Here is a 14,385-nt window from a genome sequence, read left to right on the forward strand (position 1 = left end):
CCACCACACCCTGTATTGGCGCCGCACCTGCAAAGAGAGAGAGAGAAACCGGGAAGTAGGGTCTCAGGACGAGCTGGAAATCGAATATCTTTCCATCCATATATCCATCTGTCTATCTGTAGCGAAGGGAGAGCGTGGTCAACCCCATCCGGACACGAACCTGGGTCTACAGGGTGCCAAACATGCACTCTGACCGCAAGGCCAAAGAGCCAGGCTCGTTGTGTAGTGACAATCACATCGTCACACTATCTATCTATCTATCTATCTATCTATCAATCAATCTACCCATCTCTCCATCTACCTGTCTATCAATCTACCTACCTATCTATCTACCTATCTATTTATCTATCCGTCTATCTATCCATCTATCTGTTTATCTATCTATCTATCCATCTATCCGTCTATCTGTCTATCTATCTATCTATCTATCAATCTATCTATCTATCTATCTATCAATCTACCCATCTCTCCATCTACCTGTCTATCAATCTACCTACCTATTTATCTATCCGTCTATCTATCTATCTTTCTGTTTATCTATCCATCTATCCATCTATCTATCTATTTGTCTGTCTATCTATCTATCTATCACAAGTGAAATGTGTGGAGGCTGCGGAGGTCACAACCACTATGTAGACAGAGCAGATACCCCTATCACACCTAGTTTGTTTGTTTACTTATTTATCTACAAAAGGCTGAAACATTAAACTGCTACTTTTGGTTTGTTTGGGCAAAAATGTAATGCAAAAATCACTCTCAGGTCAGAGCCTAGAATATCAGTACAGTAAGTTTTTGTTTTCACATACAACTCAGCAGACCCTCCACCTAATAGCACATCTAATATAACCATAATCATAGGCATGTCATAGTTGATGCCATTTCCTGTCATTTGATATGATTTAAAAAATATTTTAATATTTGATATTATTTCTATATTTTATGTTTCCGTATGTTTCTATGGATTTACCTCGATGTTGAGGAGGCAGTGGATCAAGAAGATGGCGGTTCCTTGTTGTGAGGTGATGAACAGGAAGATAACCTCTAGAACCATGTTGCCTTCCACCAATATGCCCAGTGCCCAGGGACAGCCGAGGATGATGAACTGGACCATGATTTTAAACAGCAGGACTCTACAGAGAAATATGGACATATGAGGCGTAAAACAATCACAAGCCACTCTCTCACTCTCTCTATCTATCTATCTATCTATCTATCTATCTTTCTCTCTCTCTCTCTCTCTCTCTCTGTGTGTCTGTGTGTGTCAGTCTGTCTCCCTGTCTCTCTCGCTGTGTGTGTGTGTGTGTGTGTGTCAGTCTGTCACTCTGTGTGTGTGTGTGTGTGTGTGTGTGTGTGTGTGTGTGTGTGTGTGTGTCTCCCTGTCTCTCTCTCTCTCCGTGTGTCCTATCTTGCACAGGTATGCTGTATCTTACCTGGTGTACTTGACCTTTGACACGTCGCTGCGTGTCCCCCTCAGGCTAGAGTGAATAGTGATGAGGATGGTGAGGAAGATTGGTGTTGCCCTGGAGAAAGAGGAGGAGGGGGGGGGGGGGATGAAGAGAGACTGAGGTTTCAGAATCTTTACCCTTTCCTTCCACGATAAATGTAAACTTTTTAACTTGTTTTACTTTCTTTAGTTTTTCTTCTCAGTATAATCATGATTTTGCTTTGTGTCTTTTACCAATTGTGTTCATCATTCATATTTAACATTTGATACCCACAGCCAGGATGAAGGATGCGGGACCAAGAAAACTCCAGACGAATCCATTCTCTGTCTTGAGCCAGCACCTGTCATGAAACACATTGATTACATAACTATACATACATATATATATATATAATATATACATACACATATAATCACTATACATACACTGAATACCACTGAGAAACAATATCAATTATCGTACAGTGCCTATAGGACATGGCTTTACACCTGTGATATTTCTCGTGTTGTATTGATGTCTTGTATTCATCATATTTTAAGAAATTCCATTCAGTACATGGACTTACACAGACAGAAAAGTCCATTGCTATAAGTAAACCTACAATTGCTACAATATTCTCTCGTACTTTATTTGCAAATTATGTCATTTGTGATATATATTGCATTTTTTAAATAAATTCCTGTCGATCAGTTTTGACCCCGCCCTCATTCTACTCACTTAGGACTGCCATATCCATCAGGCCACACTGAGGCAGACACGCCCACTATGATCAGTGGGATCCCATAGCCAATCAGGAGGCTGAGCTTCCAATGTAGCCCCGACCAGTCATTGGGTTTGATCTGCTTGAGCTTCCGTACAGACAGGAAGAGCAGCACGGCCTCTATGGACATCCACATGAAACAACACAGGAAGAGGAAGTGCAGGATGCCTGCCAGCACCTTACACAACACCTGGATAGATAGATTGATCGATAGATATATGGATAGATGGATAGAGAGATAGATATATGGATAGATGGATAGATGGGTAGATAGATGGATAGATGGATAAGAGAGGGAGTCGTTGGTTGAAATTAGTGATGGGCAAATTGAGGCTTTGTGAAACACTGAAACCTTTGAAGCAATTGCACAGGAAAATGTACCAAGGGGTTTAAAATGTATAGGCCAGCAATTTTTTTACTTTCGAAACATTTTGAGGCTTCAGTCAGGGAAAATCATGTGACATGTGGAATTGAATGACACCCAAAGCAGTTTTTTCAAGTGTCATGACGTCTGTTTCGAGCTTCCCATCACAAGTTGAAAGAGTCCAGAGTTAAGAAGGTAAATATAACAAGTTTGTGATAAGGTTGATGATAACATTTTAATAAAATCAAAGGAAGACAATTAGTCCAAAGTTGAAAGGAGAATACTATTGAGAAAGTCTTGCAATTATGCATGTCTGAAAAATTATGCATTTCTGAAAAACAATTAGTCTTGGACAACATTATTATAATTATTATTATTACTATTGTTATTATTATCCTAAGATGACAGTGACATCACCTCATGGGGACTGATGAGGTGGAGGAAGCTCTGAGTTAACAGGAAGAGGGGTTGAGCCAGCAGCAGACACACGCAGAGGTTGAGACGAGACATGTTGGACACCCTGGGGTTCCGTCGACAGAGGGCAAAGGTCATCACACCCAGGGTCAGGAACACAAGGCCGATAAACACGAAGATGGTGTTCAGAACGTCCACCACAGGGTTACTCTGGAGAATAACCATGCATGTCATTGGTAAGAAAGGAATTTAAAATCTTTTGAACTTGGTATTCAATTTCAGTTTACAATTTGGTGTAAGATCACACATCTCCCTTGTACGTCGCTTTGGATAAAAGGGTCTGCTAAATGACTAAATGTAAATCTTCTCAGGATGCGTATACAGAAAAAAAATACTCGAGCACCTGCCAAAAGGCCCTTTTGTCAAGGCGTGTTTTATGTTTCTCTCACTGAGACCTGAGCTATTAGCATTTGAACCCCTTCCCCCCAGATAGCCTCCTTCCTGCTATCACATTACATTTACATTTGGTCATTTAGCAGACGCTTTTGTCCAAAGCGACGTACAAGGAAGATAATAGTCAAGCTACAAGCAATAGAACCTGGTGTAACAATAAATACTACTTTAAATAAGAAATATAAAAAAATTAAATAGTAAAGGAAAAAAAAAGAAAAAGAAAAAAACTTAAAAATGTTAGTTACTGATTAATAAATGATGATATGTTTCACACTTTACAATAAGGCTCCGTTTTGCCAGTTACAAATGTTAGTTACTGATTACTAAAGGGTGATATGTTTCAGACTTTACAATAAGGCTCCCTTTTGCCAGTTATAAATGTTAGTAACTCATAAGATTAATGGGTAGTAAGCAGTAACTTGATCTTGGATGGATGGATGGATACTTTATTAATCCCGAGGGAAATTTTAGGACATCCAGTAGCATCCAGACACAACATACACAAATCACATACACATAGGGAGAACACGTTCAAAAGGAGTGGGGTAGTAACCAGTACCGTAACGGAAACACGAGACCTCCCCCCCCCATATAGGCGAGATATAAAAACTCAAGCTCCCTATTTACTGTTGGCGCGCCGGTGTGTGACCTTTTGACCTATGTCGTCACGTCACTAGGCTACCTAACAAAGAAAGCACAATTAAATATGTTTTTCTTTATTTCTATATCAACTCTGGAAACACAGACAAGACAATAAGACCATAGTGTGCATCCCATGTAATTAAAATTGAACCCCCCCCCCCCCCAGTATAGCCCCTAGTATAGCCAGTTAAGGGATAGACACTGGGTTGCCAAGATGGGGATCTTCCCAAATAGTGAGCCCGCATCGATGTATAAAAACTGTGTTATAATGTTATATTGGCTTATTAATGACTTACAAAGTGTTTACAACCTAATTAATAACCTAATTATGAACCATTTATAAACCTTTATAAATGGAACCTTATTGTAAAGTGGTACCCAGAAATGTTAGCCTATCCCATTATATGTGGATATCAGAAATGTTAGCCTTTTCCATTCTATGTGGGTATAAGAAATGTTGGCCTTTCCCATTCTATGTGCGTATCAGAAATTTTAGCTTATCCCTTTCTTGTGGAGTAGTGATCTGTGAGCTGTGACCCTGAACTGGTGAAAAATGAGAAATGATCAGCTTGACCAACATCTCAATACGTTTTTTTTTTTTTTTTAAATAGCTCCTAGGCATATTTCAAACATTAATGAATGATGTGTTACTATAGGTTACCTTTTACAAATAATTCAAAGGGTCTCTGCATAACCCTGAGCTAAAGTGTTGATATTTCCTGAGATAGAGTGCTTAGCTTTAGTGTTGATCTTGGCTGAGTGAATGTTCTTTTGGCATATAACTCAAATATAAGAAAATACGTAATTGTAACATGAAATATCTTACCTCCAGGGTTTGATCGACCGTCATGATCAGGGCGAAGGTGGAGAGGTGTTCACAGGAGCACACGGTGTGTGTGGAGTTGGTCTCGCTGACATGGCAACCATCCTCGCTCCAGGCACTGATTCTCCAATACACACATTTGAGCTTTTCCTGTGGGCTGGTGGACTGACCAGAGAAACACATTTGAAACAAACATTTTTACAATGAGCGCAATAATAATGCTCACGTTCTTCCAAAACATGTAAAATAATTGTCTTTCCTTTAAGTCTACTAATGTCTGTTCAGTTCACTTAATGTAATATAACAATATATATATATTTCACATCACATTTCACAGTCACTTTTTCAAACTGGAAAATGAAATAAAATGGAAACCTACTAAGACATTTTGCATCGTGAGGTTGACTGGAATCAGTAGAGCCTTGTTAAGTGTATCGGGCAAGATGACAGAGATCACATTAGACATCATTTTTGCAGTTTTACTGGGTCCTGCTTTGAAGAAGCTGGCATTAAGGACCTCCTGCATGCTTTTGTAGACCATGAGGACCACAGCTGCTGAACCTAGAGGCCAGAATGACAACAGAGTTAACTTTTGATCAGGCATGTTATTGGACGACAATTAACCATCATGGTCCATCACGAGGACCATAAATACTAAATCTAGAGGGTAAACGGAAAAAATAGCTTTACTTTTAATCAGGCAACCCAGCGGACACTCATTTTGATATCATTCATCTCAGTGTCAGAATTTAGAGGATCCTGAATGCTATATTAGAAAGACAGCAGTGGAATAGTGTGTAGGTGGTGAGTCTCTGGAATACCGTGGTTGTTCCGAGCGATTCCCAGGAGGTCGATGTCCAGACGGACGTTGGAGATTACCAGCTGAGGGAAACTAGTCAGGGTGGTGTTTGGCCCAATGCTCAGGATCTCCACCTCTGAGGGAACATATCGGGGAGAGACAATCTTAACCAACCAGGATGGAGAAACGATCTTAACCGACCAGGAGGGCTGCAGTGTCATAATCTGGTCCAGAGCTGACTGCTGTTGGAACTGCAGTTTGAATGGGGACAACTACCTCACATCTATCTATCTATCGATCTGTACAGACAAACTATAACTACCTCACATCTCTCTATCTATCGATCTGTACAGACAAACTATAACTACCTCACATCTATCTATCTATCTTTCTGAACCCACAAACTACAACTACCTCACATCTATCTATCTATCTGAATCCACAAACTGCGTGCGTGCGCGTGCGTGTGTCTGTTTGTGTGTGCGCGTGTGCATGTGTGTGTGTGTGTGTGTGTGTGTGTGTGTGTGTGTGTGTGTGTGTGTGTGTGTGGTTTAAAGCTTAAAAGTAAACCTCCAGTAAACCATCTAGGAGATCGGACACCACCTGTGTGTGTGTGTGTGTGTGTGTGTGTGTGTGTGTGTGTGTGGTTTAAAGCTTAACATCAGTAGGTACCTGTGGTGTTAGTACTGAAGTTTCTGCTGGACTGAGTGTGAGTGGGCTTCACCAGTCTGGACACCAGCTGCTCAGTGGCCTGGAGCACAGCCTCTCCCATCGAGACCAGACTGTCTGGGGGGGTCTTCAGTAAAGCATCTAGGAGACCGGACACCACCTGTGTGTGTGTGTGTGGGTGTGTGTGTGTGTGTGTGTGTGTGGGGGGGGGGGGGTGGGGGCAAAAAAAGTTGACAATCAGTTACAGAAAAACACTAAATAAACCATTAATAATGGTATACATTATTATACAACATTATATGTAACTGATTTTGCAGAGGACACCACCTTTTGAATGCAAAGAAAAAAAAAGTCACCCCAAATTCACTGGCTTAACTTACAGAACAACAGCCTTCATACCGGGGAGGGGCAATGCTTACAATGTGTTCAAATGTCTATGTTAGAACATCCAGATTCCTACTTTAGTTTCTTTTTTTTTTTTGTAAAAAAAGCGATTGGGATTGATTGACCCTGATGAGATGGGCTGAGTTAATGGTGTTCGTCATATGTTTCCTGTATTGTCAACAGTCATCCACTGAAAACACTTATGCATCATATGTATCATTTGAAGGCAGGCCTTACCGTCAGCGGCAGACTGGTCGACACAGATGAATTCTGCTCCAGTTTTTTCAGAAAGTCCAGTTTGCACCCCACGTCTGACTCCTACAGCACAAGATAACAGATGCCAGTCAAGGTCGTGAATGGGCTGGATGGGTGTGGGAAAGTAGGTCGAATAGTCTACATGAACCTGTTAACCTGAGCTTCCATAGCACAATGTCACCAAATACACAGGTTAGCATAGCAACTAGCCTTCAGCAGTGCTTACTCAACTGTTGTGGGTGGTGTTAGCATAGCAACTAGCCTTCAGCAGTGCTAGCTCAACTGTTGTGGGTGGTGTTAGCATAGCAACTAGCCTTCAGCAGTGCTAGCTCAACTGTTGTGGGTGTTTGCAAGAAGGCGTCTGTTGCCCGTCTGTTTTGTCTTAACTCACCAGTTCAGGCAAAAAACCTTATAACATGGTAATGAATGCCTTATAACACATGGCTAAAGTTAAGTGATCCTGTTGCAGAATTCCATAAATAGTTTATAACATTATGGAACTGATACTGTCCTACACTGCATAGACATCCTAGTACCATGTCATAGCAAGTCGACATAGTAACTTTGGGATGATTTCCATTCTCACAACAACTAGTAGTAAGCAGTATATTCTGTTCAAAAATATAAGAGGTGAGCAGTTCCAAGTAACACTTTACCTTGCATTGTTCTGTAATGTCACTGACAAGATCTAAAAAAAATGAAACAAGACGAAACATCAAATCATAAAAAAATGAAACAGTATAACCAAGGAATAAAAACAGATGTTATGAGCCAACACAAAGATGAACTCTGGAAAGAATGGGGTAGGAATGCCCTCAAACCCTGTATCAACCCGCCACAAGGTGCTCCCGCAACACACCCTGAACCCTCAGTGTCACCTCGGAGTGAGCCACTGCCTGTCTTTTATGTGCGCCGGGTAGATCCCCTTGTCCCAGAGGGATTTGAAGGAAATCAAGGTCAGCCCGTGCCAATATGGGATGGCCACCAGTGAGGTATAGGGATTCCTTATAGTATTATTTTGTTGACCAGGACTGTCAACGATAAAGTGTGGGGGGGTGTCATATGTGGGTGTTGAGTGACTGTGTATGTGTGTTATGTTGTTGCTTTGTTTAAGCGGTTGACGTTGCTGGTTTCGCTGACGTCTGTGTGTACGAGATCCAAAGTTTGTCATTTGCTTCACTACTGCGCTGGAGTGGAGGCTGTGTGAGATCCCCCGCTTCCGCTTTCGTAGGTTGCTCAGGAAAGATCTGATCCGAGTCGTCCGACTACTGAGGGAAGCGTCATTGAGCACTGACTGGGAGCTAGATTCATCTGCTCCCGGTTCAATGTGTGCGTGCTTGGCAGACCAACGTAAGCAGCTGCAGTGCGGTGGCGGATGCTGACGGACTTATAGTTTACAACCTACTGTGGACTGTGCTTCCTTCGGCAGTGGCCCACGGCCCGATTCACATGGACTTGGATAACTGCCGTGGTGTATTTATATTTTAGAACAAGCTTGTAATAAATACTATATTTTTGTATCAGAAACTGTTGGCTGGATGAATCTGTGGCGTTGCTCCCTCCAAACAAAGAACCTAAGTAGTTAAAAGTAAACTAGAGTCCCATCTCTGTGAACTGGGTGGCGTAGTGGGTGTACACTGCCGCTCACCCGTTACATATATATCTCATTTATTTTATATATAACCACTATACATATGTACATACTCTGCACTTTTCTGCTTTTTTGCACTTCTGGTTAGATGCTAACTGCATTCCGTTGTCTCAGTACTTGTACTCTGTGCAATGACAGTAAACATAACATAAGCTTTTGTGAGGAGACCTGCAGCCTATCAAAAGACCATCTATACAACAACAACAACAACAACAACAACAACAACAACAGCAACTATTCCATATACCATCCACTTCCAAATGACAGGGCTCGCCACAAAATAAAGGAAATACACTTGGACCTCAGTGGAGTTTGTTTACCTTTCCGCACGTGGTCTAGGATCTCCTCCCTCAAGCCATAGGTAATGATGGAGTCTTTAGCTAATGAAGTGGTGGGTGTTTACTCTGTTCTACTGGTGCTGTGACTGAGAGATGTACATAACTGAAATATTGCATTAAATATATGTTTAAACGGTTCCAGGACTGCCTGACTTTCTCAACAGAATGGCACATCACGGCTAAGTACTGTATATACAGTTGGAGAGACATAGACACTACTCACTTGTGCACCTGCCCTGTCTGTTGCCATAGTTGCTGTGACCAGGACGACATGCACAGGTGTAACTTCCCTGTGTGTTTATGCAGTTGCCCTCCGACTCTGAGCCGCAGATGCCTGGGTCTATGTCACACTCGTTTATGTCTGAAAGAGACAGAGAGAAGAAGAGAGAGAGGGAGAGAGGAGAGAGAGATTGTGACTCATTATCTTCATTGTATGTCTCTTGATGTTGTGTACTTTATGGTTTGGGAGAGACAGAGACAGAGATAGTAAGTCATGATATGAGCAGTTTTTATATAGCTTATATATGCACCTGAATATATAACAGACATGCTCTCAAGGTACACACCCAGTAGATCCCTGAGGACGACTGTCAACACACTCATTCACATCTGCTCCAGAAGAACACACACACATACACACTCACACATACAGACACAGACACAGACACAGACACAGACACAGACACAGACACAGACACAGACACAGACACACACGTTACAGTTTTTTTTTTTCCCCTTTCACACTTTATCTGAAACTACAACCCAAATCAGAAAAAGTTGGGACGGTATGTTAAATTAAAATTGTAACTAAAAACAGTGATTTGTAAATTCTCTTTGACCTGTATTACATTGAAAACAGTACAACAGCACATTATTTGATGTTTTACCTGATAAATTGCATTGTTTTTTTCAAAATAAACACTAAATTAAATGTATCGTCTTGCAACATATTTCAATTCAGCCCTTAATACTTCTAACACGGAGTGGCCCTGTGGGCCATCTTGTGGTTTTTCTGCTATTTTGCGTTCTGAAATTCTTCTGAAGTTCAGAACAAATCCCAGATGAGAAAACTTTCATGAATGCCAAGTTTGTTCCTAAATCCACCGGAAGTGGAGTTCAGAAGAAATTCCTTCTTAAATTCTTCTTAACTGCGTTCGAGAATGAGGCCCATTGTTTTTAAACATTTTAATTATTTGCTCACTCATTTGTTGGCAAACTGGAAAACCTCAGCCAATCTTTGCTCCTAAAGGACTAGGCCTTTCCTGGATGCTGCTTTTGTACCAAATCATGATTACAATGACCTGTTGACATCACTTGTTTCAAATCACATCATTATTTAATTATTCTACCTCATTACTACCCCTAAATTTTCCCCGTCCCAACTTTTTGGGGAATTTGTTGCAGGCCTGAATGGCAGGAATGTTTGTATATTTACAAATCAAATTATGTTTACCAGACAAAACATGAAATGTCTTGTGTTCATACTGTCTGCAATGAAATACAAGTCAAGGTAAATGTATAAATCACTGCTTTCTTTTTTTATTTCCATTTTTCATACCGTCCCAACTTTTTCTGATTTGGGGTTGTATGTCTCATTTTCTAAGAACTCTACACACAGTTCACAAATGTCCTGCAAAATGAAAAGCCGCATTTGAAAAGTAATTTCAAAATATTTTGTGTCAAATGGTAAACACAGCTATTCATATGATTAGAGTTTTTCAATCACTAAGTACACACTTGTATGATACATCTAAAACCCTCTTGCCTTTGTTGGGCTAAAGCCTTTTGTAGTTACAGTGTTACAGTGCACTTCATAGAGCAATCTGACAACATATTTACAACTGACTGAATATGTAAGCACACAAATACACAAATATTGCGTTTTCATTGTTAGAACATACAAAAGACAAAATGAGTGACAGGTTTCAGAAATTGTGTGAAATTGTGTGAGGAAAGTCTACCGGGGTCAGATTGTGACATGCCCTTTCCAACCAGGATCAGGGGCCTGTACAACGAAGCTGGATTTCTGGGTTAGCGAGGGAACTTCAGGTTTACCCCGTTTCTGGCAAAAGGTTGTTATTTGAGCTCAACAACCAGTCAAATTACACCCTTCACTTCCATGCTCCTGAAAAAATGGCTGAAATAGAGTATGGCCTTGGCCCATGGCTGATATGTTTGGCTAAAATAGTGTATGGCAGAGAAACAGCTAGAAGACTTTGAGGAGAAATTCACCTGAATTTGACAAAGTCCACTGAATTAGAATTGAGCTTTAACCCTGAGCTCTAGCACATAAAAAAAACAGAGATGAGTTTCCTCCCCTGCCTTATATACCTTTCTGAACTCCTCATTAACACTCTTGAATAGCTTGCTGTAAATGCTCTAGATCACACACAGACACAGAGAGAGAGAGAGAGAGAAAGAGAGGGGTGTCAGCAGATGACTGTTGAACAGGTACAGCTCTGCTCCCTGTACTACGAAGCAGGATTTCGGGGTAAGCGAGGTGACTTCAGGTTTACCATCTTGTTTTTCAATGTCACAATGTTGGTTCACCTTTTACTGGGGAACATCGCCATGGTAACGTATGCTGCATACCTAACCTGCTCCAGAGCAGGTTATGTTTGAGATAACAGACATAGAGAAGCACTGCCACCAATCAATTACACACACACACACACACATATACACACACACACACACATATACACACACACACACACATATACACACACACACACGATCAGGGGCCTGTACTATGAAGCAGGATTTCGGGGTTAATGAGGTAACTTCAGGTTTACCCTCTGGGTTTCCAGTGTCACAACGGTGGTTGGCTTTTAGCCGGGGTACATTGCTGCATACCTAACCTGATCCAGAGCAGTTTGTTTTTTAGGTAACAGAGAGAAACATAGAGAAGCACCGCCTACTGACCAATCAATTGTCGTTGTAAATGGTGTCACCATTCCTGGGAGATACCGCAGACTATTGTGCATGGAAAGAATTACGCTTAAATTGACTTAGAACACCATACGAATACATCTAAGCAATCCATTAATTTAACGGAATACACAATTGTGATTATAGTCACATCTACTCGTGCCTTAATGATGAGGCAGCGATATTGATAAGCCTATTAACTTACGCATTCGGCACTCAGAGACAGAGATAGTAAGTCATGGTATGAGCAGTTTTTCCTCCATCAAAGAATATTCTAGAAACAAGTCTTTGGTGATAGCTACAGTATATAAGAGCCTTTACCTTTGCAATGTGAGTCATCTCCTGTAAACCTCTCCCCCTTTGAGGATCTGTATCCTGTACGACAGGTGCAGTAGTAGCTGCCTGGTGTGTTCTTGCACTCTGCCTTCAGACCACAGACCGGAACTACAGAGTCACACTCATCTTCATCTGAATTGTCATGTCACAATGGGAACAGGATGTAAGAATCTGTTGGAACTTTAGCACTATGAATCCAAATGCAATATTTGAATCTAGTAAGTGTTTGTAATGAAAAGAAAACAAAGTTTTGGCCACTACTTATTCTATATTGGGTTCTAAATTATCTTGTGTTACATGCCAGTCATAAACAAACAATCAGCAGATGACTGTTGAACAAGTACAGCTCTGCCCACTGTACTACGAAGGAGGATTTCGGGGTTAGCGAGGTATCTTCAGGTTTACCATCTTGTTTTTCAATGTCACAATGTTGGTTCACCTTTTACTGGGGAACATCGCCATGGTAACTTATGCTGCATACCTAACCTGCTCCATAACAGATGTAGAGAAGCACCGCATTAATCAATTACACACACACACACACACACACACACACACACACACACACACACACAAACACACACACACACACACACACACACACACACACCATCAGGGGCCTGTACTATGAAGCAGGATTTCGGGGTTAATGAGGTAACTTCAGGTTTACCCTCTGGGTTTCCAGTGTCACAACGGTGGTTCGCTTTTAGCCGGGGTACATTGCTGCATACCTAACCTGATCCAGAGAGAAACACCGCCTACTGACCAATCAATTGTCTTTGTAAATGGTGTCACCATTCCTGGGAGATACCGCAGACTATTGTTCATGGAAAGAATCACGCTTAAATTGACTTAGAACACCATAAGAATACATCTAAGCAATCCATTAATTTAACGGAATACACAATTGTGATTATAGTCACATCTACTCGTGCCTTAATGATGAGGCAGCGATATTGATAAGCCTATTAACTTACGCATTCGGCACTCACATTCAAACTGTGTTGCTTTTAGCCTGTGTTATAGATTTAAATTACTCATATTTGTTAAGGATTATGGTTTGTTCTTCTTGAGTGAACTATGTGGCTCTAGACCTTTCCATGTTGGTTTCCTATTGGTTGTCTGGTGCCAACACCACCCCTTATACGTGAACATACTCATAACTAGATTGGGAAAACCTGGGCTAAGATAACTTGGGTGTGTGAAACTTGCTTTGTACTATAGGCCCCTCGTTGGATTGGTACACAGCCATACAGGATAAAATCAAACTGTCTTTCAAGCCACACAATACATCTTTCATCCAACATCCGTCAAGGATATCAGATTGGTTTGAAAGGCTGCATATTTTCAAAGCAGCCCTTAGAAATACTCTCTGTCCCTGGTTGGTATCATCCTGTTTTGTCATGTGTGTGGTGGCAATGACTATCAGAGCTCCAATTCCATATCACAGCAAATACAAGAAATATATGATATTACAAACACACATCTCAATTCGAAACACACTCAGACTAATGCAGCCTATCTGATTGGTTTTAAATGCCTTAGGTTAGTCATTCAATAATAGTCTCTTGTACAGGTTGTTTGAGTCCTACTCATGTGGTAGCTTGTCCAGCATCCTTAACTACACATCCTCCATTGCTGAAGACAAATCCCTCTTTGCATCCTTCATGCACTCCACTGCTCAGGCACAGGCCTGTGACAGACACAAAACACACACAGTGACCATGGATATGTGTGTGTGTGTGTGTGTCTGTCTGTCTGTCTGTCTGTCTGTCTGTCTGTCTGTCTGTCTGTCTGTCTGTCTGTCTGTCTGTCTGTCTGTCTGTCTGTCTGTCTGTCTGTCTGTCTGTCCGTCTGTCTGTCTGTGACTGTGTGTGTGTGTGTGTGTTTGTGTGTTTGTTCAGAGAGAGGCCTGTAACAGACACAAAACACACTTAAAGTAAACATGGATGTGTGTGTGTGTGTGTGTTCAGACAGAGGCCTGTGACAGACACAAACACCCACAGATTTTCGTGTGGCTTCATGGTGATCATTTAGTTTTCCTCTTATTCACTGATCCTGTGTGCGTGTGTGTGTGTGTGTGTGTGTGTGTGTGTGTGTGTGTGTGCGCGCGTGTGTGTG

The 14,385-nt window shown here is 41.3% G+C and overlaps 1 protein-coding gene across 1 annotated transcript; it reads right to left on the reverse strand.

The window, feature by feature from the left end:
- Nucleotides 1-2,965: 2,965 nt before the first annotated feature.
- Nucleotides 2,966-12,726, reverse strand: LOC122128765 (adhesion G protein-coupled receptor E1-like). The gene is made up of 10 exons (XM_042703521.1): nt 12,711-12,726; nt 12,250-12,396; nt 9,221-9,358; nt 7,665-7,696; nt 6,991-7,071; nt 6,373-6,529; nt 5,723-5,836; nt 5,281-5,462; nt 4,905-5,066; nt 2,966-3,193 (listed from the first exon to the last, which is right to left on the reverse strand). Exons 1-10 carry the CDS (start codon nt 12,724-12,726, stop codon nt 2,966-2,968), a joined length of 1,257 nt encoding a protein of 418 aa, XP_042559455.1.
- Between the last annotated feature and the right edge of the window lie 1,659 nt (nt 12,727-14,385).

Source organism: Clupea harengus, chromosome 24 (genome assembly GCF_900700415.2).
Source record: "Clupea harengus chromosome 24, Ch_v2.0.2, whole genome shotgun sequence".
NCBI classification, from domain to species: domain Eukaryota; kingdom Metazoa; phylum Chordata; class Actinopteri; order Clupeiformes; family Clupeidae; genus Clupea; species Clupea harengus.

What these genes read in the sequence shown, in the direction of transcription:
- LOC122128765 (XM_042703521.1), bottom strand. An exon ending in ACATTACAGAACAATGCAAG is followed by an intron (nt 7,072 to 7,664) that starts GTAAAGTGTTAC and finishes CTTGTGCTGTAG; the next exon opens with GAGTCAGACGTGGGGTGCAA. An exon ending in CGACCAGTCTGCCGCTGACG is followed by an intron (nt 6,530 to 6,990) that starts GTAAGGCCTGCC and finishes ACACACACACAG; the next exon opens with GTGGTGTCCGGTCTCCTAGA.